The 23891-nt window shown below is 36.6% G+C and overlaps 2 protein-coding genes across 6 annotated transcripts; both read right to left on the bottom strand.

The window, feature by feature from the left end:
• Positions 1-1783: 1783 nt before the first annotated feature.
• Positions 1784-6077, bottom strand: LOC147857889 (uncharacterized). Of its 2 annotated transcripts, none has more exons than XM_087327820.1 (11): positions 5871-6077; positions 4474-4533; positions 4292-4331; positions 4086-4197; positions 3930-3999; positions 3740-3778; positions 3577-3663; positions 3340-3400; positions 2819-2943; positions 2478-2569; positions 1784-2404 (listed from the first exon to the last, which is right to left on the bottom strand). In XM_087327820.1, exons 1-11 carry the CDS (start codon positions 5916-5918, stop codon positions 2290-2292), a joined length of 849 nt encoding a protein of 282 aa, XP_087183946.1. In that variant the 5' UTR covers positions 5919-6077; the 3' UTR covers positions 1784-2289. The 2 variants fall into 2 exon arrangements, with proteins under 2 accessions (XP_087183946.1, XP_087183945.1); XM_087327819.1 differs by having other exon boundaries at positions 4474-4552; positions 5871-6026.
• Positions 6078-7123: 1046 nt separating this feature from the next.
• Positions 7124-23282, bottom strand: LOC147857890 (sister chromatid cohesion protein PDS5 homolog A-like). Of its 4 annotated transcripts, none has more exons than XM_087326640.1 (30): positions 23149-23282; positions 22103-22309; positions 21824-22021; positions 17176-17357; positions 16930-17056; positions 16148-16369; positions 15775-15991; positions 15544-15689; positions 15301-15458; positions 13873-14022; positions 13752-13800; positions 13474-13659; positions 12657-12839; positions 12414-12568; positions 12183-12306; positions 11907-12059; positions 11757-11822; positions 11406-11539; positions 11056-11173; positions 10799-10933; positions 10503-10705; positions 10248-10392; positions 9214-9360; positions 9055-9138; positions 8179-8781; positions 8056-8090; positions 7847-7950; positions 7612-7684; positions 7536-7548; positions 7124-7492 (listed from the first exon to the last, which is right to left on the bottom strand). In XM_087326640.1, the coding sequence occupies exons 2-30, from the start codon at positions 22190-22192 to the stop codon at positions 7457-7459; spliced, it is 4236 nt and encodes a 1411-aa protein (XP_087182766.1). In that variant the 5' UTR covers positions 22193-22309; positions 23149-23282; the 3' UTR covers positions 7124-7456. The 4 variants fall into 4 exon arrangements, with proteins under 4 accessions (XP_087182766.1, XP_087182767.1, XP_087182768.1 ...); XM_087326641.1 differs by having other exon boundaries at positions 22103-22248; positions 23149-23272; XM_087326642.1 differs by lacking the exon at positions 7536-7548 and having other exon boundaries at positions 7602-7684.
• Positions 23283-23891: the final 609 nt, after the last annotated feature.

Consider the following 23891-nt stretch of genomic DNA (forward strand, 5'->3'; position numbering starts at 1 on the left):
AGGTTGGGTCAAACTAATTCTTTTGTATTTGGCATTGTCCTCAATATTAATGTTCGATGAAGTTTTTGTATTGGTTTCATTGGGTTAGATTATTCTTCATTTGTAAGCGTTAGGTAATATCTAGAGTGCAATGGTTTGCCTTAGTTAAGCTAGTCTTATGGTTATGTAAATATTTCTTTCTCTTTATTGACATCTCTCTCAAATTTGGCCTTAGAAGACGTTAATATATCTTTCTTTCTCACCAACATCAATATTATTAGGAAAGAAAACTTTAAAGAACCCTTGAGTTATTTCCCTAAGGTTTTCGTTATTTCCCTAAAATGCCTTGTGGCAACACCCAAAATCAATTGTTGAAAGATAACAAATACTCGAGAGAAAGAGGCATAAATTGACAATTTAATTTTTTAAGTTACACATGGGGGGAAGGGGATTAAGCAATTGTAAATTTGGGAAATAAAAAACATTTGTGGAAAATTCCCCTTAATTTAATTTACATATACTACAAAGTCTTTTGTAAATGATTTGGTGATATTGTTGATATGAGTATATTTGTTATATTTATTAGTTGATGGAGCTAACGAACCTATATTACTCATGTAATCCATCTTTGTTAAATTAAGCTAACTATATTTGCACTTCTTTTAGTTTCCTCTTCACGTTTGCATCATTTTCAACTCCTTGTTGTACCCTCAAAATGAAATCCCCATTTTCCAAGGTTTAGAAATTAGGGTTTGGGGACTTCACAACATGAACAAGAGTTTGTATAAACCTATAATTTTACAAGATGAGCTTAACACAATCAGATTATATACTTTCGTGAAAAATGGAAGTTCTATGAAATGCTTTGAAATCATGGTTTTCGAAATTCTGCCTTAGGCTTGATTGCTCTCAACAAATCTAGTGAAAGAAGTGTTACTTTGAGAGTTTCCATAAGTAACTGGAGAAGTTGGTTGGAAGGTAACTTGTCAAGTATATTCACTTACCTTCTAGTTGTGTCAATTACCCTTTGTAGAACATTGAAATGAAAATTGACTAGCACCAAACTTAACACTACAAAGCTTCTGAACTGGGAGCAGACAAAATGAGAGAAAGAATGAAAGATATATTAACGTCTTTTAAGAGGCCAAAATGACCAATAAAACCACACAGGAGTTTACATCTTGAACGATTCTCATCTTCGAGAACAATGCCAAAAAAAAAAATGTTACTAAATAAAAAAACTAAATAAGATAAAAAGAGACTAAAGAGATTAATATTCAGCCTTCCAATGTATGATGAGTCATCCAATACAAAATAAATAAATGTTACTAAATAAAAAAACTAAAAAAGATAAAAAGAGACTAAAGAGATTAATATTCAGCCTTCCAATGTATGATGAGTCATTGGATGAATGATTTTGGCCCTATCTATACCTTGGTTTGAATTTTGATTTCTAAATAGATTTGTTTATTTGGCTACCAAATAGGCATCCAGGAATGCTGTTACATCTAGGTCTTTCGCTAGAATTTTGCGGAATCGTATACTTTGTTATCGCAATTTTAGATTGCCCATGACTATAAGGAGGATTTGGATGCAGACATTATGTTTAAATCCATGCCTCCAATCATAGTTCAGAATTACTCATTAGATGAGGAAATACCAAACTACATATTTTGATAAGTACCACTGGATTAGGCAACAAAGACTCATATAGATGCCACTGTTCATAGTTACAATCGTGTATACAGTCACAATTTACCAATCATTGTTTTTTCCACTTTTCACTCCACGAAATGGTACAACCTTTGGACCAACTCATGAAATCTCTCCCCTTCATAAGCCTAAGCATAAAAACATCAAACTTACATTGCTTTAAAAAGTTTGTGAGTTGGAAGCTGGACTGGATAAGCCATGATAGCCATCAGTGTAGCCAATACTACAGATTGATTTGAATGATTCAATGAATAAAAATCTAATGGGACACAATTAATTAAGCAATTTGCTGTATGTCAAATCATCTTGCCTTTTTCGCAAGAGTTACCCAGTTCTGCATTGAGTATTAATAACCATGTTGGATTAGAAAACTGCTGTATAAATGGTTAGTGGAGTTAAGTACCAGCTCTTACCCTCGACTTTATATGAGTATCTTACGGCTTTTTTCTTTCCTTATTAGCATCAGTTAAGGATTTTTAGTTAGTAAGTTCCTCCAATCACATAATATATCGCAAAAAGTTCACCTGAAGAATTTACATAATTCTAACCTATACAAGACCATAAATTGTCTTCACTTAATGATATTAGTAATGAAGCTTATATTTCTGTCAATACCAAGAGATAAAGTATAACTGCATAAACAACGAAAAGAGAGATCGCTATTTGTACCAACAACCGGGGGTTATCTCGCATGGTTGGGGCTGCAATAGACCTATAGAAAAACATTCAAACACTTAATAAGAGAATATACCAACAATAGAAACATTCTGGTTTTAGCTATTTACCGAGCTATTTTATTAGCTAGACGGTAGAATGGTAGGCTCTGAATGAAGACTACTCCAGGCCCAGTGAGATGTGCTGCATACACACCATCACCCTAAAGCGAAAATGGGTTAATCACATACACTAATTAAGCCATCTGTATGTTGTATTAAATATGATAGAAATGCAACAAATTTCCCCTTGGTTTTTAAAATGGATATAACATCTAACGAATACGGAACTGAATTTACTACTACGTACAGGAATTTTGGTACTTTAGAGAACTTAGGGTAGCTAAATACCAGCATTAGAGTTCTGCTCTAAAAATTAAATATTTCATAGTCAAGAAGAGATTGAGACAAACCCCTAAAAGTGTCCGCCTAACACTCCCTGTATACTTTACTTGCATATCTACCAACCTTGTCATGGCCACAACACAGCCTGCATCAACCACTATTACCTCTCCTTCTGTTAAATTCTTTTGCACAACTGAACAAGAATAAGAAATATTAATGAAAACCTGTGCAATATACAAAGAAACCTTTGAAAACTCATATTTTGAAGCATCATAATACTTTCAACCTTATGAGAACATCTGATAAGAAAAATATAGAATATTATATAAGAGTACAGTCAAAACCAGAATAGAGGAATTTGAAATATCTACAATTAGTATTCAAGAACAATGTCATATTATGTTGGGGTATATAGTTAAAAATGAAGAGAATTTCAGGTCCTTGTTCTCTTCTACACTTATGTCTCATACCACATATGCCATGGTATCAATGGTAACCATGACATGTTCATGTCTTTAAAAGAATTTTAAAGTAAAATTACAAAAGCTCACTCCCAAGTCAGACTGAGTAAATGTGGAAGCCTACTTACTGGACCCGCCGACAGTTATGAACGCCAATCCTTGTCCAATGAGCCTGTGCATCAGAAATCCCTGGAATTGTTCCACAAAGTGGAAAAGCAGATCAACTCAAAGCATCGGATATGTGGAAGATAATGAATTTGTAGCCCAGCACGCATGAAAGAAGAACATGAATTAAACGGATAGTATATTGGGAAGAATAAATTGGATTCAGAGCAGTATAAGTGAAAAGGAATTGATGGACTTACTTCCCCACCAAACAATCTGTTCCGAGCTCTTCGCATGCTTGTAGGCACCACGGTGACATCATTGATTGAGCACAAGTAGACATCTGGCTGAGTGGGCAAATAAATAGCATTAATACCCTTAATGTACTAGGAAAAAGAGACAAGGACTGGGAAGATTTTATACCTGGCATATAATCTCTCCTCCAAACCTAGCCAAGTCAATCTATTAAACAAAAATACTAACATGATATGACTTTTAAAATATGTAATAGATCCAACAGTTACAAAACATTCAGAAAAATTTAAAACTGTAGCAGTTCCAATCTGTCATCATGAGATCTAAGTCAGTTTACAAGGTCTGGAATGAAACTAACCGGCAATATTCTAGACAGAGATGGTGCTGCAATGCCAATATACGCATCTTGAGCTCCTAGGTTAGTATATCTGCCAATTTCAAAGATCGTTTTCCTGATAGAACCATAGGAGAGTGATGATTTTAGACAAATGAAGCCAAATTATTAATAATATACATTGTGGTGTTGGGACTCCTTCCAAACATCAACTGCCAGAGATTTACACCCACAATCTCTGGAGGCAAGATGTTCTCCATATGAATTGATGCTGCCATGTAGCACATTGTTCCTACATAAGTATCATCAATGAACATTCTTATTTCAGCTTATTGTGTAATCTATATCTTTCCCCACCAAAATTATATAGAAATCATAACACATACCCGGCCTTGCAAGGATTTTCTCTTGAGTCTTCAGCATTATCTACAATTTCAATGCAAACATGGTACACATCCAACAAAGTTTTTAAGTTCCAAAGTCCATAGTGTCTTACACCAGATATCCATTACATGCAAATTTATAATCACAATTTTCTCCATCTTAAAATATGGAGATATGAAACTACCTGCACAATCTGTGCTTCACCTCCAAGTATTTGGAATGGAATACAATCAGCTTGTGGACTCTGAGATAAGATTGAAATTCTGAGTGAGTTTATCGGATTTGAATATACTATTTTCTCTGATGATAAATAAAATATAAAATGTACATGACAAACACATTCTACACATCAAGGGGGGGCAAACCACATTCATGTTTTGTACCCTAATAGAAGATATGAAAAATATCACTTGCTAAAGTAACAATGTAATGCACTATGTTAAATATCATGTTAATATCTCTTGCTGAAGTAACAAGGTAATGCACTTGTTAAATGTATCTCACATGATATAGATATGAAAATGGTATCTCCTATAGTAACAAGCTAATAAATTATAAATAAGCTGCTAATATCTCTAGTGATAAATAGTAATATTTTGCTTCCAAAGATGCAATGAAAATTCTTTTAACTGCATCAGATAACATGAAAATGATGACTTGCAAAAGAAACATGATGTGGAATGTACTAAAAAACATTGTTGATATTTTCTGGAAAGTACTGAACCTATACATAATGTACCAAGCTTATTAATGATGAGGAGATAGAAGAAACAATGTAATGGTAAAGAGGTATTGAAGGAGGAAGATTTGTTCTAGTGAAAATAGTACGAAATATTGATATTCTGATCTAAAAACGTAATAAATTGAGAAAATAATAAAATTATTTGGTCACTGGATCAGAGAACGTGTATGCTGATATGAAAATGATTGCTTTTTCCAGTAACAAATCTTATGCTGAGTTAGGAGTACGAAATACAAAACAGCTGCTGATATTTTGCTGTAGAAAATAGATACGGAAACATTATAAACAAAATGACAATGCAGATATAGCAGAATATTATTAGCTACAGAAAAAAAGCTAATGAATTAGGATGATAAATAGTTAACTTTTTAGTGCAAGATGATAGAGATTGAGTCCGTGAAATTTTGAATTGTATTCGAAAGCATTCAAACTCCATACAATTCGTATTTGTTAAATCAGGCACTCAGAATCAGAAGAAATTTCTGTTGTCTTCACTAAAATAATTAAGCATTCATAAAAGGCATGGATCTGATAGAGAAAAGTGTCTATTTAGATTCTCCCTCTCTCTCATGCTTGTAAACCCATCTTCAAAATATTTTCATCACATGCATTAAGATATTTATCAGGGATCTTTAGGAAACCTGGAGCTTTTACTTTTGTTTCAGATGGATAGCATGAATTCACCAATATTTGCAATCATGATTTTCCTTGTTGTGGAAGTTAAAACATCTTCGTTTCTCTTCTTCATTCGACAAGAATATATGTAATGGATCTTGCCGAAAACATTTCTCACGTGAATGTTGGAGATATTTAGGAGAAAATGGATGGAGGCAAAATACCTGGTATACATACGGCTGGAAAGGCGTGGAAAGAGCAGGAGCCGCCATAGCCCAAAGATCTCAAAGCTGTGTGTGCGTACGCGACTGTGTATGCACATATGTGTATGTGTGCAGAAGAAAAGCATGGGTTCATTAATTCGTAGTAGACAGGTTGAAACAGACAGAGAAGTTTGCAAACCTAGGCCTACAGTTCTGTACAATTACAGACGTGACCAAAGTAATAAAGTGAAGTAAGAACACCATCAATCATCTCTTCCTCACAGCAATGTCTTTCTTTGCTGGCTTCATTCAGCAGGATACACAGCAGTTCTTGTTCTTTCATGAGATTGTCGGTGTCCACTCATCTGTGGCCCCAAATCATGATGGAACACTTTGAAACTAACCAACCAAGTTGATTAGGATGCTTCCTTGTCTCCGCATATATTTCATCTGTTTCACACTCTAGGATTGCTTCGTCCAATAGCGTATTACTTTTATAAATATGCAATGAAAAAACCAAAAGATTTTGAACAAATTCACAATAGCCCCATAACGTATTATTTTTATTAATATGCAATGACAAATTCACTTAATCGCGATTTGAGGAGTGATGCCCCCAATCCCATATGGGTAGCCCACCAACAGAAAGCTACTCCTTGGAATTCGACAAAATGACCTTTTAGAAACAGTGCCATTAACTTAATTTTGGCAGCTCACTCATTTATGTGGAGCCTTCATGCTGATTTGGGAAGTCCATTTTTTGCTTTTCACCATGTCCAATTTGCAAAAGAAAAATATCATTCTAATTAGAAACGAAATTTTCTTTCTTTATTCAAACAGTTGGTTCATTCTTCATTGTTCTGTGGAGAATCATTTTACAACGAATGTTTCTTGTTTAGTTTTTCATGCTGGCAATTGACTCATTATTAGCTGCTTCTTCAAAATACAAAAATTTCATATTCAAATTTTCTTTGTCAATCGTCACTAGCAAGACACGACTTATATATAAAGATCATACTTGGCTCAGTTCACTATTTCAAGATAAATGTAGGGTTTGATGTTTACGACCTAATGCTCGTTGTGTTCAAACTTCTCCTTCCATTGCAGAAATTGTTTCTCATGCAGCTGTTATCTGAACATATGTAGAGAAGGCATGTCTCATATGTCAAAGATGAGATCCAACAATATAAGGTATTTTAAGTCCACACCCATGACCATATTTTACCTCAACAATTTAAAATGAGAGTTAAACTACAAGAAAATTGAGAAATATATGTTGAAAAGCTGTTTAAACATTTGCCACATGCTATATACATAGGGTGGAAATCTCAATCTCGATGATTCATCTGTTAAAAAGATAATAGGCATTACGCCTCCAACTTAGAACACATCAAAGGTAATTTACAGATGTTACAGAACCAAGTATGCAGAACTAAACATAACAGATATAGTACATAGATTCTTGCTGTATTCCAGTAATAAATGGGGCTGTAGAAGAACTATAACGCCCCTTCTTGCAGGTGGGCAAAAATTTAATACATGCAGCCATCAATTCTTTTCTTTCCTTTCCTTTTTACATTGTTTACAGAGCCAGATATATGTAATTATTACTGCACTTTCCGTCTGCGAGTTCGCCATGTTGCCTGAAAAGATATATTTCAACACAATCAATAAATAGATTCTTACCAGAGTTTCATCCTCCTCCGATGCTGCAAAGATATATTTCAACACAATCAATAAACAGATTCTTACCAGAGTTTCATCCTCCTCCGATGCTCTTTCTACATTACTTTCATCCTCAACTGGAACTTTACCTCTCTTTTGTAAATCTCCATCTGCCATGCACGCACAAATGCATCAAGAAAAACCATACTTTCCATTCAAAATTTATCCAGAATTTGGGGATGCTACAGTTGACGTAATAGGCCTCAGTAATGGTTAAACGCTTTTCTAATATCTTTAAAAGAAATGACAGATATTATCAACTCTTTATTTACCTTTTTCTACAAGGGAAGCTTGATGATCAGGCTGATCTTCAGCTCCATTAGCTGCATGTTTTTGTATGATTTTATTTTCCACCGTCATCACAGGTTTCCCTTTCCTGAAATCTCCAAGGACACTTTATGAAATAGCAGATACTTAAAGATATTTTTAAAACATTTTATGAACATTTGCTATGTTTTTTCTTCAAGTCACCAAACCATACCTTGCATCTGTGCTTGAAAGCAGAGCTGGTTCTGCCTGTAAACAAATAGCAATCTATAAATATGGCATTTATGTCTACGAAGAAAAGATGTTGCCTACCTGGACAAACCATGAACTGTCATACCTCGACAGCTTTTCTAGTCTGTGTTTGTGGTCGTCTATCTTCTTCTTCAATAGATGACAAGTGCCCATCAGGGTCTCCTGTAGCATCATTTGCAACAGCATCTAATTGCTTGCCCAGTTTCAATCGCTTTGACACATTTTTATATACAGATATAGATGATTCATCATCTTTCCCTTCCTCTAGGTCTGTCTCCACTACCGTGGTTCTTTCCAGAACATGGATCCCAATAGCTTGGCTTCTTGTCATCCTGACAGGTCTTGTTTCATTTTTAAAGGATAATGGAAGATCATCAGACTGTGGAACCACCACACCTACTTTGTACCTACTTGTGCCATGAGCACCAGCCTTCAAATTTTCATCTTCTTCAAAATCACTCCCTGATGTATCTGATTCTTCTATTGTCCTTGATCTGGCCCTCCTTCGTTTCTGAGCTTTTTTCTGTGGCGATTTATGACCATTCCTGGATCTCTTTTCATTTTCTTGCATCACCTGAACTGATTCAGCATCCTTCATTTCCTTCTCTCCATTTTGATCCAACGATGAACTAACATCTGCATCCTTCTTGGGTTTTTTGGTATGCTGATTGGACCCCAAAAGATGCACCTGCAAGATTTGACGTAAAGCTTACTAATTCAATTTATGTAAACTGTAAAAGCTTATTCCACCAATCTTAATGCATCTCCAGAACGACAATCTTAAATGTTGTGTTCAGACCCAGCAGGCAAAATATCATCAGGAAGAAAAATAAACTATTAGATTTGGATTTGACTCCAACAATAAAGGTACTTAAGTAAGAACTAGACTACATCCCATGTAAATGCATGAAGTAAAGTAAGAACAAGACTACAACCCACTTAAATGCGTGAAGTAAACTACCTGGCCAGGTCGAGAAGCTCTCAACCATAGCTGTGAGAGGAAATCATCATCAGTGAGGCATGCTGGTAGATCACTACCATCAACCTGAAAATAAAAATATGAGACCTTCAATCATTACGTATTCCATAAATTATATGCTACCAGGTTATCTGTAAGTACCATATTCTGTTCGTCGTCGTCGTCCTTTCTTGAACTATAGAATGAGTTTGGCAGTGGTATTAAACCAGGATAAGTGTCAGAATACAATAAACTGCTTCCAAGCTCTTTTGTGATAATGATACCAATGTCACATACAATCCGTATGTTCTATAAAGAGAGAAAAACCAATAATCAGTAAAATAAATTATATGTAGAAATGAAAGCTGTAATCATGAGATGTGGGAGTTCTAACCAGATTTCATGTATCTATGAATGCAGTGATACTAAAAGACCTGACAAACAACTCTCAACCTTTCACTTGCACATTTTGTACAAAGCACTCTATACGTTCAATGAATCATAATAATTGCAGAATTGAAACGCATTTCAATGACATGCATGCATGCACCGGCAGCTCACTGTAGGTCTCGTAAAGACAAAACATATATTAAACTTTAGTGGCATATAATCCTGTGGCCTATGATGAGCATTGACATACCTTCAGAAACAAAAATAAAATATCAAATGAAATGGATATGAACTTTGTGTAACACTAGCTGGACAAGAAAGTGTAGGGTTCAGGGTTGTCAAGGTCCGAAGCAGTAAAATAGAGAGAGCATAAAGAAGACATGGAATGTGTTCATGAGATTGCAGCTCAATCATCGTAAAAGAACATAAACCTATGCATGCAACATTCAAAATGGTTGAAAAATGGACTAAAATGTGCCAAATTTTAAAATATCATGTACGTTCAGCTTTGCTCCATGCAAAATACAATATGTTTTGCAACTATTGATTTTAGGTCGATGTATGGGAGGGTGGCTGAATTTAAGATCCATTGCATTGCAACCTCCGTCACATCTTTTAATATAAATTCTCACTACAATAAAAAGTCAAATAAAAAATAAATGTGGCCATGAAAAGTTTCATTAACAAATCTACCTGGAAGGTATGTAAACGAACACATCTACTAGTACAAGAACAGCTGAATTTGCAACACAACTTAATGACCTATCTATTGGAACAAAGACGAGATTGAAATTGAAACATCCTACATTCGTTTTTCTTCCTGCCAATGCATCTTCAGCCTTCTTTATTGTCCGAAAAATAGCTAAAATTGCAGGCAAATTATCACCATCTCCTTTATTTATGCCCTCATGGTCTTGATGCACCAAAGGTCTGAGAAAAAAGAGCAAACTCCTGCAAAGATCAGAGTAGAAATCCAAGTTAAGAAAATAATATCAAATATAAAAGCTCCAAACATGAAAGATATTCCTTTAATCTCATTTGTTCTCAAATCTCCAAAGCACCTGTAAAACAACTCATATGCATCTGCAATTTTGCACTTTTGATCGGGGAAAGATGGATGGTAAGCAAGAAGATGAACAAGATACACAAGAACATATTCTGGATTGTATGTGACAGAAGAAATATCCGATAGTGTAGTTAACCTCTGTTGTGCCTTAGCTTCAAGTCGCGCACTCTCAAAGAATTCAACTAAGTAATGTTTTGCCTGAATATGGCCACAAGAAAATGGTTAGAATTCTGTGTTATATAACACAGTAAACAGAGCTTACAATTTAGTTCATCATATGTATTTTCTTACTTCTGCCAGCACATCTCTCGCAGATTCTACAGAAAACAACGCATAACCACTTGCATATTTATGATGTAAAGTATGATCCTTAAGATACTGATGCAATTTCTTCAGGAAGCCATGTTTTACATTGGTGCATGAGTCCTGAATATAAACGATATTTGCAGGTACATAAAAATCGCAAATATGGATATAGACCAATACTTTTGAGGTATCAAAAAGGCTTTAACGAAAGTTAGGGTCTCAAGTTAGAAACTAGTAGATACCTGTGCTGTGAACATGCATAAATGAAACACTGGTGAGGGAATTTGAGTGTCCCATCGTCTTGCCAAACGCAATAGCCCTTTCACAGATGCAAGGCGTAATTGTGCTTTGTCAGTTTCACTGACAAGTAAAAGAAACAGGTTTTTAAGCAACCACAAACCATAATAATGTAGGGTCTCAAATATAAACACGGGATTAATAATGTTTTAAATATAAACACCGGAATAAAAATGCCGGCATAAAAATGTCTACAACTGATTTTTTGACAAGGTCAGGATACTGTATCATTAAAGGACAGGTTTCAAATACTGCAGAAGGAAGCATCATAATCGAATTTCATGATGGACTACACCTTGAATTTGAAGCCTCTGAAATATCCCCACTAGGAATAAGCTTGGTTAGCAAACCAAGGAGGCCTCGTAAGCGCTTCCTTGGCTGTTGTTTCTGAGGAAGAAAACTCTTCACAAGGGTTTTAAGCCCAAATATCTGCAAATGTTCAATGGTTTTCTTCTACTCTGTAAATTGCTTTTGGCCATAATATGACTAAATTTTGTTATTTGGCCATAATAATATAATTAACTTTATGCGTTACGAAACAATAAAATATCACATCAAGGAACTCAAAAATTCAAAGTGACCTATGAGACCAAAAGTCACATTCATGTGAATGTTATAGAATGTCTCCTACAGAGAAAATTAATACCTTGAGCTTACATATTGTACTTATCTTTTCACTGTCCTCAGGTTCAGCGACCCCATCTTCCATCACCTATTCACAAAAATTTGTTAAATCCTGAATCAGATGTTGGCTAAATTTTTCATCAGCATATCAGACGTTATCAATTTCACTCACAGAATCTTTCTGTAGTAGAGACCTAACAACAAAACGAACAATATCATCTTCTTGAGTTTCAAATATGGGAACAGAAATCTCAGCAATGGACGAGAGTGATTGCAAGACTGTTGGTAAAAATGGGTTGTCTTCTCGCAGTTCTTTAATCAAATGCTGTAACAATGAAGGGCAAAGTGGCCATCGGAGACCCACACAATCAAAGAATATTCTGAATTTTACAAACTGGCTATAAACACAAACCTCATTTTAACAACAGAAAATAGCTTAAGCACTCACTCCATACAAGACTGACAATGCCTTAAACCCATTATCAGCATTAATTGCCGCCAGAGCAGAGACAGCGTACTTTGCTTGCTTTCGGGTTCCTTCCAAGCAAAGCTTCTGGAGTGTTAACTCGATTCTGGCAAAACAAAACAGACAAAATGAATCAATTCAAATTCAGGAAGAAATTGCATGTGCATACTGAATCTGGTAACCTTCATTCTAAAATACAACAAAATTAATCACCTGCCAACACCATCCATTTGATCACGAAATGAACTTCCAGCTTTTGCCAAAATATCTGCAACCTTTTCTTTGATCGTAGAATCACCTTCAAGTAAAAGGGTCGATAGGTCCTCTTTCACATCCTTAACCAGAAAAGGGAAAAAGCCTGCAAATTCCTGCATAACCCCAAAATAAGACACTAAATGGAGACGTTAAGGAAAACCAACCCACACCATTGATCACAATGAGCAATTAGATACTTACTGCAAGTAAGGTTAGCCCCTCAACCACAATCTCCCTATTAGAATCCTTCATATTCAAGGAGATTTCTTCCATAACCGCCTTGGTATGATCCTTCCCAAAAATCAAATAGGAACACCTAACTGCCAGTACTTTAATGAAATCGTGTTGGGGATGGTGCTCTCCAATACGCTTCAATAAATCCTCCTGTAAAGCAACAAAGGTGTGAACTCTTTTATTGAAGATGAAGATGGGTGAAGATATTACAAGGGGCTCTTGTTTTTCAAAAAGGTATACAAATTTATAAACATGTACAAATATTTTCCATTTTTGTGAAAAGTCTATCCACATTAGAGATTGTTATAGTTTCGCTTAGCATGTTATACTTCAGTATGATCATATACAGTTTTAGCATGGTGAACAGACCAAAAGTTTGAATTTAAAATTAAAAAACAAGAAAATTAAATATGATAGAAGAAAAGAGAGCAAAATATAGAAGAAACATATGCAAACACGAGTTGAGTGCAATCATTACGTCATGGTTAGCCAACTAAACATGTGCGAGATCATCAATTTCATCATTATTCATAGTCTGCAATAAATAGCTATGCATTCTATCCATGCCATTAGTTTTCAGAATAGGCATATGTCATAGAACAAGCCAATGAATTGAATTTATATCTGTTTTCTAGAATGGGCAAGTTCAGCCATGACGACGGCTTAACAACTAGCAAAGAGAATGGAATGACAAAAATAGCCCAATAAAAAGATATGTTTCAATAATCCAACCAAACATGCAGATATCCTAAAAAAAGAGCATTAAAGTTTAAGTTCATCTCACTTTTATTAATTCAGACTCATTGAAGCTGGTCTGAGGATCCAGTAATTGGGAAAGGGCTTTGAATATTTTATTATCCTTCATGCTGTGAAGCTTTTGAAAATGCTCCTCAACTTTTCCATCATCCACAAAAAATAATGGCATTGCCTTCAAAAGCTGCTGAATGTCAGGATCTTCATGGCCTACTTCCTAGCAGAAAGAAACATTGATCCACAAAATAATGAAAGCCATAACTAAGCTGAGGAATGTTAACTTGAGGGTGACTGTGACAAGTCACTAACCTTCTCTCCTTGGCGTAAAGCTAGATATTTCGACATTTCCTCTTGTAATCTACAAGAGGAGAAGAAAATCGGTCACCATAAAGTAAGTCTAGCTCAAAGCCGTTAAGTGCCGAAAACATACCTCCTTTTCTGTGAAAGAACTTTTATTAGTGCTTTTTTGTCATTTTCTTCAAAAACAGAATACATGGCAATCCAATGCTTTGTTCTCTCATGCACAGAAGCTTGACGTGGAAACAATCTTTCCACAAAGACCACCTCGAGTGCTGCTGGTCTGAATTACGAAACATGAAAACGAAGATGTAAATCTTTTTTGGTTTCAGGTAATCTATTTAACAGATAATGTTAATTGAGAAGTAGACTTTTGCAGGAAACGAAATGAAAGATGTCTGACTTGTCATACAGTCACCTTACATATCTACACAGCCTTCTGCACAAAGAACAATTTAAATGAAATTTTACCAGGTCCAGGTTCACAAACTCTAGGAAGTGAAATGTCATAAAAAATGGCATATTACATAGATGAAAACATTATAAACTTCACTGCAGCTATACATGTCCACGGCTTTGCACAATGAATCAGTCAGTAGCCTGATTGTCTGATTGTATACTCTGAGCTGAACCATTATACTTAATTGTGCTTAGAATTAATCCTGCATCAGTCTCAGATAATGACTCAACTTCTTTATAGTTATGGATCCACTGGTGTAGTTGTGTCATGACTCATGACACATGGTTATACATAATAAACAGCATTTGAATCATGAACTTAATTTCTAATCTGTTCGTATGCATGAATCAAATTATGGAGCAGCAAGTTGCAAATTCATTAACGGTTGGACTTCAAGAGCTGAGCTCATCTTTGACTCCAAAAACCATTGTCAAAATCCATTAGCACTAATTGGCACTTATATGCCGAATTGCCTTTTTTCAACTTCAAGCATTTGACTTTGAACCTAATTATTGGCGCAGTTTGGTCGCCTCATGGTGTTGATCAGCCTATATTACGCTACATTTATAACCACGGCCAGACCATCTAGTTATGAGTTTTTCAATTTTTCTTCAAGGAGCATCTTTTTGCTCTTTTTCTCCTTTTTTGAGGTTGTAAAATTCTCATCACTTATTTAATATTTTTGCTAGGCACCAGTGCTTCCAGATTATCACCTCTATCCCACCCAAAAATACTTTGCACACTTTGATTTCCATTACACAGACCCTCTTCTCTTCACATAATTACATGTTATTTAGGGAATTCACAATGATTCTTATTCAATTATCAGTTACTATCTGAATCATTTCCCCATACTTTTTACCCTCCATATCCACTCAGTGACTTGTTGTTGGTAGAGTAAGTTCTATTTTTCTGTTCTCGGTTACCCCACCAAAGAACCATACTTCAGGTGTTGCATATATGCCTAAGTAACACATGTGTTTACATACATACATGGATATCATGAATATATGTGTGGGTATTTGCATGATGGAGAATGTGTCCCATGCATGTAGACTATAACTGCATATCATAGTATTGAAGAGTTTTATCATGGGTTACCTGAACTCCTTCACATCTTTGTCATAGCAACATCGAAGTAGTTTACCAGGAATCCATTCCAGTTGTTTGTCTATAGAAGCAATGCCATCACAACATTTTAAAGCATAAATCCTATAAACCTCAGCCAGTCTTAGGAAAGATTCCTTTCTTACAAGAACCTGGAAAAGATCTTTCAACAATCAGAAATGGATACATAATTTAATTTAGCATTATACAATGAAGTTCCATAATGCCAGGCAATACCTTCTTGTCCCGCAGCCGATCTGCAACATGTTTAAGAAGTGAAACTGGAATCCATCTGACATTTTGCTTAGCAACATCACAAATGGCAGCTACTGTATGGAGCCTAACTGTTTCCTCACTGTCCAGAATACGATCATCTAATCCATCTATTTATAATGATTCAAAGGGAGTGAAATTAGCAATACAGCGGATATTAATACTCCACTCTCTCAATTTGATCCGGATTACCACCTAAAATTTCATTCAGTTCAGACATAGAAGGATTTGCTTTCAGGCACTCTTTTGCACAATTTATCATTGCAAGGCGAACTTCAACAGCTTTATCAGTGAATCTTTTTAGAAACTCCAAGTATAATTGTCGGTATTCCTTTGCCACATGGTGACCTGGGAGAGCAAACAACCTCCCAAGCAATTTTACAGCTTTCAAACGTACATTTACTTGATCATTCTGCGCCAGGAAAAAGAAACAAATTTTCAGCTCATAGCATGTCAGAGTTTCAATAGAAAGATTTCCTTGAATGAAAGTATTCATCAAAATCACAGCATAAAAGACATTTCTGAGAAATAAAAATTGCACATACATATGTCTGAAAATGTGACATACCACTAGTTCCTGCGTAAAATTGGGAATAACAGCAAGAAGCATTTGTGGTGCGCATTGATAGATTTCATACACAATATCATGATAATATGTATGCAAATCAATTTCTGCTTCCCCGCCTTCCAACATCACAGAAGTCAACAAACGTTGAACATAAGGCTCAAGTTTGTCTGCACATTGCTGAACTACCCCAACGGCCAGTTTATGTGCAACAGAAGAGACACCCTGTAAGAAACACCAGACCATCAAGCACAGCAAGGTCATCAACTTCATCGTGATATTCTAAATAATGTAATGGTATCCCTGGAACACATAGCTTGTTGGAAAATGAAAAAGATTGGGAGTAATTGGTACCATTTGCAACTACAAAGAGCACAATACAGAGAGAGGTGTTCATATATCTACCTCTTCAATGCAAGTCTATGTCACAATAGTTTTCTCAAAGGAAACCAGAACCTCTAGGGATAAAGATGGCTAAATCAACCTCGATTGGAATCTCTATACAGCTCAGACATTCACAGGTAAGTTCACACCAGGATTCATCATATGCAACAAAAGTCGAAAGTACAGTGGGCAGGTTCACTTTCACATATGACACACATGAAAGTACATGAAAAAGAATGAAACAAGCAGCACATCGTCCATAACCAAGACCATGCTCATGGCATTTTGTTTAGTTTATACTCTATCCAAAATAAATTATTTGTATTGATTCGTTTCACATTGGACAACCAAAAAATGAAGATCAGTTTTAAATTTCACATATTTATTACTCATAACTATACCTTCTTCTGCTTCAATAAGTGTTTCAATATAAGATCTAACATAGGCAAGGGAATTGTTTCACTTTCTTCTAAAGTGGCTACCATTACTGTTTGCATTGCAGCAAGTACTGAAGAAGAATGCTTGTCACTGTCAATCAACAAGCAGGAAATGAACAAGAATATACTATACATAGAAAAAGACTTTTCCTAAACTAATACAGCAAGTAAACATACAAATGAACTGCAAATAAACTATTTAATACATACATAGCAACTGAGAAGAAAATTTGAAACATCTCCATGATAAGATCGTCACAGCCGACATCTAACATCAGTACACATAATCTGAGATTTGCTAGTATCTCTAAGATAATGATCCTCCTTGCATAAGATGAGCTGGAGATGTCCTTCAAATCATGAAATGCAGAAACAACCTCTTCAAATATTTCCTGCAAAAAAAGAGTAAGGCTCTCTCTCTCATCTACCTGACTTGAAAATCTTACATGGATAGTCATGTCTTATTCTATTTCTATTTACTTTTTCACTAACATTTATTTTGCTTTGTTGTTCTCATTTTTTTAAGATGTAGTCTCATTTACTTACTTTTTAAGACGAGATAACATTTTAAGATGTAATCAATTGTTTGGTCTTACAGGCCATTTTGGCCTCTTAAAAGACATTAATCTCTCCACAAAATGTGAGAAATGTCATTGATTGGTTATAATTTGGGAAGGCCCAGGATCATGACGGATTGGTTGGTGAGCACTTTATCTATGCCTATGACATCTTGCTCCCATTGTTGGCACACATCTTTAATAGAGCCATGTGTGAAGGTTTACCTATAAGATGCACAGAACATACCATTGTGCCAATCCTCTAGAGTGGAAACCCCACAATGCTGAGCAACTATAGGACAATCATGATTGGCCATTACTTGGTTAAACTCTATGGCTAGATCCTATAGTCAGAACTGAGTATATGGGCAGAGTGAAATCGCTGTTGTACGGCTGACAGGCAGGCTTTCAGAAGGGGTTCACAACTTTGGATCACATATTGACCTGACCCTCCAAGCCCTTATCGAGGAGAACAGCCAATAATAAGTGGATTTATTGCTGCTTTGTGGATTTCCGAAAAGCCTTTGATGTTGTCGTGTACTCGGCTTATGCAACAGTTAGAAGCCATTGGTGTCCCTACAGATATGCAATGGGGAATCTATGCACTGTATGAATCCGTGTCAGGAAAAGTGTGGTTTCCCAATGGTTTGTCAAAGGCAGTGGCTAGCACAATCGAAGTGAAACAAGGATGCCCACTATCGCCCGCTCTCTTCGGCTTCTATATAGATCAGATATCACATTACATAGAGAGATTTGGGGGTTCGGAAGCATGCGTAGCAGGTATAGCTATACAAATATTACTATACGCTGATGATATTGTGCTGATTTCTGACTCTCCGAAGGGACTACAAAGACATCTAAATGCCTTAAAACTATTTTGTATGGACAAAGGTTTGTCAATAAACTGGATAAAACTAAAGCGATGGTGTTTAACACCACTTAAGCATGGGTAAAAACATCAGAACCAGAATTCTTCTTGGGCGAGGAAAAGGTAGCATGCACGCGCTCCTACACATGCCTAGGAGTAACATTTACATGGCCTAGGTTCTCCTTACAAGAGGCTGCTTGTGCCCGACTTTCTCGTGGATTTGCAGCTCCTGGTGCTCTCGAAAGACAATGTGCATATTTGCAGTTCCAAGAGCCACGAACTAAACTATAGCTATTTGATACACATGTGATACCAACCCTTCTCTTTGGAATAGAAACGTGGGAACTAAGTCTTAACAAGGAAAATGATACATGATTGCCCACATAATAAGGATCAAAGAATCAGTGCACCATGATACAATTCGGACAGAGATGAGAGCAGCCCCTATAATCACCACAGCCTTATTCCGATCATTGACCTTTGTCATCAAGACAACTGGCTGAACATGGAGACATTCATTGTTGGTATGTTGAAATGCCGCAATGGTTTGAGTCACATGGCGTAAGCATAAATGCACTACCCCCATTCCAATTTAGTTGGAATTGTTCCCATCTAAACATGACCAAAGTGGAAAAGAATAAAGTGATCCAAACTGAAATTATTAACTTGAAAAACAATATAATATGCATCAGCCCCAAAATATCATTTTGTACTAAGATGACCCACTATAAGACACACATTGGAGGTGGATTCATCATCAGGCCATCTTATATGGACATAATCCATCCTACGCACAGTGAAGTGTGATAGGGCAGCTGCAAACTTCATCACATCAATTAGAGATTGAGGTAGGATGATATGCATGAATACCTCTACAAGAAAGAATTTGCCAATTATGTCATCAAGGAGTAGAATCCGAAGAACACTATGTTTCTCACTGTAGTATCTTTAATCAAATAAGAGGGAGATACCATTTCCTCTTTAAACAAGGCTTTGGCCCACAATGCAAGGTAATGGAATATGAGGACAACTGGTGCCTAGGGCCTTTCTTGCTAGAACTCAAGACACAGGGAAAAGTGGTTGAAGGACAAAAGTACAGCCACACAAGCTCATCCACAAAGAACAATCACAACTTTCTTTAGCCCCATTACTCCTACTAATGCTACAAGTCAATCAAGGGCTACACAACTAGGCTCCCAACCAAGACATAACAAAGGGGTTACAATAGATCGGGCAATAGCGATTTGTCATGCTCGTAGGCCCCAGACCCATGGACTATGATCTCACTATCCTTGTGATCAACAAATAAAGGCCATATTTCCTGCCATAGCAAGCATTGAAGTTATAGGCCATTTTGGCCTCTTAAAAGGATTTAATATATCTTTCTTTCGCTCTCGTAGAGCCCTAACACTCCTTAGCACTCGATCACAAAACCTAGGTATTGAAGTTGCATTAGGGAATCAAAATCAGCCAAATATAACGCATGTAACGTATGCAAGGAAGGGCTAGTAGAGGATGAGTATCACTTGCTTTTTAAGTGCTCTGCATATAGTGCAATTCGTGAAAGCAATGATGATATATTAAGAGGAGGTCATGACTTGATTGTCACACTAAAGAGAACAGATAGAAGGTTGAGCTCATATGTGTATGCCTTATTCGCACACCGAGACTTGGGGCTTCAAAGTATGAATATCCCTTCTTAGGAAGGAGACACACATCAAGGTAACTTTTTTACTTGGGTCCTATGGGTCAATATTGGCCTGTCTATGGGTCAATATCATGCTACGAGTCAATCAAGAGCTACACAAATGAGCTTCAGACTAGGACATTGCAAAGAGGTTACAATCGATCGGACAATAGCAATTTGCCATGCATGTAGGCCCTAGCCTCGTGCACCATGACCTCACCACCCTTTTCATCATCAGATAAGGCCACTATCTCCCACCACCACAACTGCTTCCGTTGCTTCGGAGACCTCTCCATTCTGGATCGAGTTATGTGACTTGAGAATCTTACGTGCATAGATGATGAGACTCTTTAGTCTTGACCACAATATGTAAAAGAGGTTAACAATAGATCAGCCAATAGAATTTTATCGTGAACGTAACCATATTTGTCTAGACCACAGCTTGGCACCCTTGTTACTGAAAAATCAAGCCCGTTATCACCTGACACCAAAGCTGCTTCCCTCGGTTCAAAATTTTCTCAATCCTAGATGAAACCATAATGGAGATCTTTCAAACGGAGAAGTTTCCATTGATCTAAGTTCTGAATGTTAAATGCTTAGCTAATGAGAATATCTGGTATCTTAGGCAGTCTTACTAACTTACTTATATTTATTTTGGTTTGCTGTTCTCAAAGATGAGACAGCTTTTCAATAAGTAACTTCTTGTTCAAACTCATTGGCCATTTTGGCCACTTATAAGAGTCATATTTCTTTATATCTTTATTTTTTCCTAGAAATTTACCCAAGCATAAATATAAATAGAAGATATGAGAACTTTAATTTGTCGCCATACCTCAGCAATGGACCGCTCAGGATTTCTTTGACAACATAACCTCCTGGCATGTTCAATAGCAAGACCATCCGGTATGTCCAAAGTTGTTACCAGATATTTGCTACATTTTCTAAATCAGGGCCTGATTAACTTGTAGAGACTTTAGTGTACCTAAAACACTTTCAAAGTTTTTATTATTACATGTTTCTTGAAGTTTGTCCTCCATTCATGTAACCTACTTGTAGCCCAAGCTTCGATGATGTAAAGACCCATATGAGGAGGAGAGGCCAATATTATCATTATTTATCAGCTAGCTCCAAGTTTTAACACTGGAAACGGTCTTATTGCAAGAAGGTCAATGTGGGCTCGAGTATGTTGAGTGGGATTGAGGTTGTATCCCACCCTTGTTGAGACAGGGATATTTCAGGGAATTTGGGAGTAAAATCCCACCAGCAGGATCAAGGGTAGCGTATATGACCTACAATGTAATCAATGAATTGATTATTGTAGTAACTGTACCTATGTTCTGACCGTTGACTAGAAGATGGTCGCACTTTAATCAACAGATTAATTGTCATTCTCAGCCCTAAAAAATACGCACCCAAAGGCTATAGCATACACAGTATAACATCATTTACTTTATTAATACAGTTCTCCATCCAGGTTCATTAAAATCTATCTTAAGAACACACAGGTGGACAGTATCAGCAACAGTCTATCATACTTAACAGTAGTTATAATTTGATAAATACAAATCCACGTTCTTCCTATTGTCAATTCATACATTAATCATTGTTATATGTTGCACTCCATTTCTCATGTTATGAATTAAATTTATTAAAAGCAGAAAGCCTAAAAGAATCTATATCATTTGGAACTATTGACTAGCCTTAGAGCCTAAAATCCATGTTTGGCAAGGATTCGAAAAAACAAACCTGTAACTCTTTGTCACTGTAGGGTGCATCTGGAGCCACAATCCTTAACATCTCCATTATGCAAGTCGTGGTAAGAAGTCTAACATCTTTGTCTTTGTGTTTAATTAATGCAGGAAGGACTAATGCCTTCACTAAGGGATCAAGAGGTGCTTTAACATCTTGTGATTGTTTCATTTCAGACAAAATTTCTGCAGCTTGCTACAAACAAGAGAAACTCACAATGCTAAGAACAGGATGCAATATATGACTATTTTCTGAGAAGTATGCATTTCAATTTACCTTAAGCTGTTTGAGGATTGCATCTTTAGTATGGGGAGGATGTGACAATTGTTTTCCTATGGAGGAAAGACGTTGTACTGACCTCGTCATAGCTAGATAGCCAGCTAGCTACCAGCAGAGATGAGTTATTATGTGTTCTTTGTTCTCTATTGTCATAAACAGAGAGCTCGATGTCTTTCTAAAGCTTCTAAATCCTTCAGAAGATGTCTGTGAAAACAATTAGCATCAAAACTCTGCAGACCGCCAAAAAAAGTTGCAAGGAAATTCTCCTAAAAAAGAGATTCTCAATCTGAAATGCCAATAAAAGTTTAAAACACGGTTTAACTCATTTAAAGGAGCTATTTTCCATCTGAAATATAAAAGAGACCAATACATGGATAGATTCGATCTGAAATATCAAAAAAGAGTTGAAAAGACAGGAAGTTCTGATAAAGAAGCTATTCTTGGTTTGAAAATGTCAAATAAGAGCTCGAAAACTAAGATACATTCTGCTGAATTATCAATCTGCAAAACGTCAAATAGAGTTCGAAAACACGGAAATTCTAATAAAAATTCTTGACCTGAAATGTAATAAAAGAGCTAAAAACAAAGAGAAATTCTGCAAAGAAATGGAACTTTTATTGTAATTATAAAATAGAGCTCGAAAACGCAGAGAGAATTTCTCTCAAAAAACAATTCTTGATCTGAAATATCAAAAGGAGGTCGACAACCAAGACAAATTCGTCTGTAAAAATGCTTCCCGGCCTTCAATATCAAAATAATGTCCAGAACGCATAAAAATCCAGCAAAGAAGTGATTTCAGATCTGCGATATCAAAAAGGGGTCGAAAGACACAAAATATTTTGCTGAAGAAGCAGGCGCACGATCTCAAAAGAAAACAGGTATTAGAATTTCAGGCTAAAAGAGGCCATAGAGAAAATGTCCTTGACGGTAATGTTTGAGGAGGACAGAGAGAGAGAGAGAGAGAGAGAGAGAGGAAATTAAGAGGCACACAGAAAGAGAGAGACTTGCGTCGATCTCAGAAAAGGACGAGAGTTGAAGCGAACCTGGCATGAAAGGTAGAACTGAGGGAGCCAGCCAGAGGAAGAAGCAACCCAAGCTCTAGCTATGGTGAAAACTCAAATCCAAGAGCCTGAAAGCCTGAACCTTTGGGTTGGGCGAGACCCTAACCCTAATGCTGCGAAAAAGCTTCGTCGTCTTCTCCGCTAGCAGAAGCGCGGCAAAAATGCTTCGGGAGGGAGGGGGGTTACCAAGGATTCTGCATGTCTAAGACTTCATAATCACGAATGGATGAAAGAATGGATTTCACTGATGATGATGATGATGGTGATGATGATGATGATGATGATGATGATGATGATGATGATGATGGTGGTGGTGGTGGTGGTGGTGGTGGAGGTAATGTATGCATTACATACACACACGTGTGAATGGGATAGGTTAGACCATGGGAACCCCCGCTTACCCCATCACGTGCCGGCCCAAGCTTTCACCTCACTTCTAGAACCAAACCGAGACCCCGAACTTGTGATGTGACCACGCCTCTCGCCCTTCTCGACTTCCTTCGCATCTGGAGGGGGGGGGGGGGGAGGAGGAGGAGGCACAAGTTTGGTCTGACTGAGCTTTAGTGTCCATCGTACTGAAAAACAGCTTAACTGAACCGAGGATTCGCAATGGTGGTGGTGGTGTCAACGTCGCAACACGACCATTGGTTGCCATCAACATAAAAGTGCATTGCTTCTTGCTTGGCAAAGTATTACTTATTGGAGTCACCTGGCTTTGGGCCACT

Source organism: Azolla caroliniana, unplaced genomic scaffold (genome assembly GCF_043228905.1).
Source record: "Azolla caroliniana isolate FFs.n. ecotype wild unplaced genomic scaffold, voAzoCaro1.0.p SCAF_11, whole genome shotgun sequence".
Classification (NCBI taxonomy): Eukaryota; Viridiplantae; Streptophyta; class Polypodiopsida; order Salviniales; family Salviniaceae; genus Azolla; species Azolla caroliniana.

Excerpts from the sequence above, each read along its gene's own strand:
- LOC147857889 (XM_087327819.1), bottom strand. The coding sequence starts at position 5,995 with ATGCTTTTCTTCTGCACACATACACATATGTGCATACACAGTCGCGTA. Across the intron at positions 4,332-4,473 it reads GTGAAGCACAGATTGTGCAG|ATAATGCTGAAGACTCAAGA; the intron begins GTAGTTTCATAT and ends TTGAAATTGTAG. Across the intron at positions 2,405-2,477 it reads CTAGCTAATAAAATAGCTCG|GTCTATTGCAGCCCCAACCA; the intron begins GTAAATAGCTAA and ends GTTTTTCTATAG.
- LOC147857890 (XM_087326640.1), bottom strand. The coding sequence starts at position 22,192 with ATGACGAGGTCAGTACAACGTCTTTCCTCCATAGGAAAACAATTGTCA. Across the intron at positions 22,022-22,102 it reads CAATCCTCAAACAGCTTAAG|CAAGCTGCAGAAATTTTGTC; the intron begins GTAAATTGAAAT and ends TCTTGTTTGTAG. Across the intron at positions 15,459-15,543 it reads ATCGGCTGCGGGACAAGAAG|GTTCTTGTAAGAAAGGAATC; the intron begins GTATTGCCTGGC and ends GATCTTTTCCAG.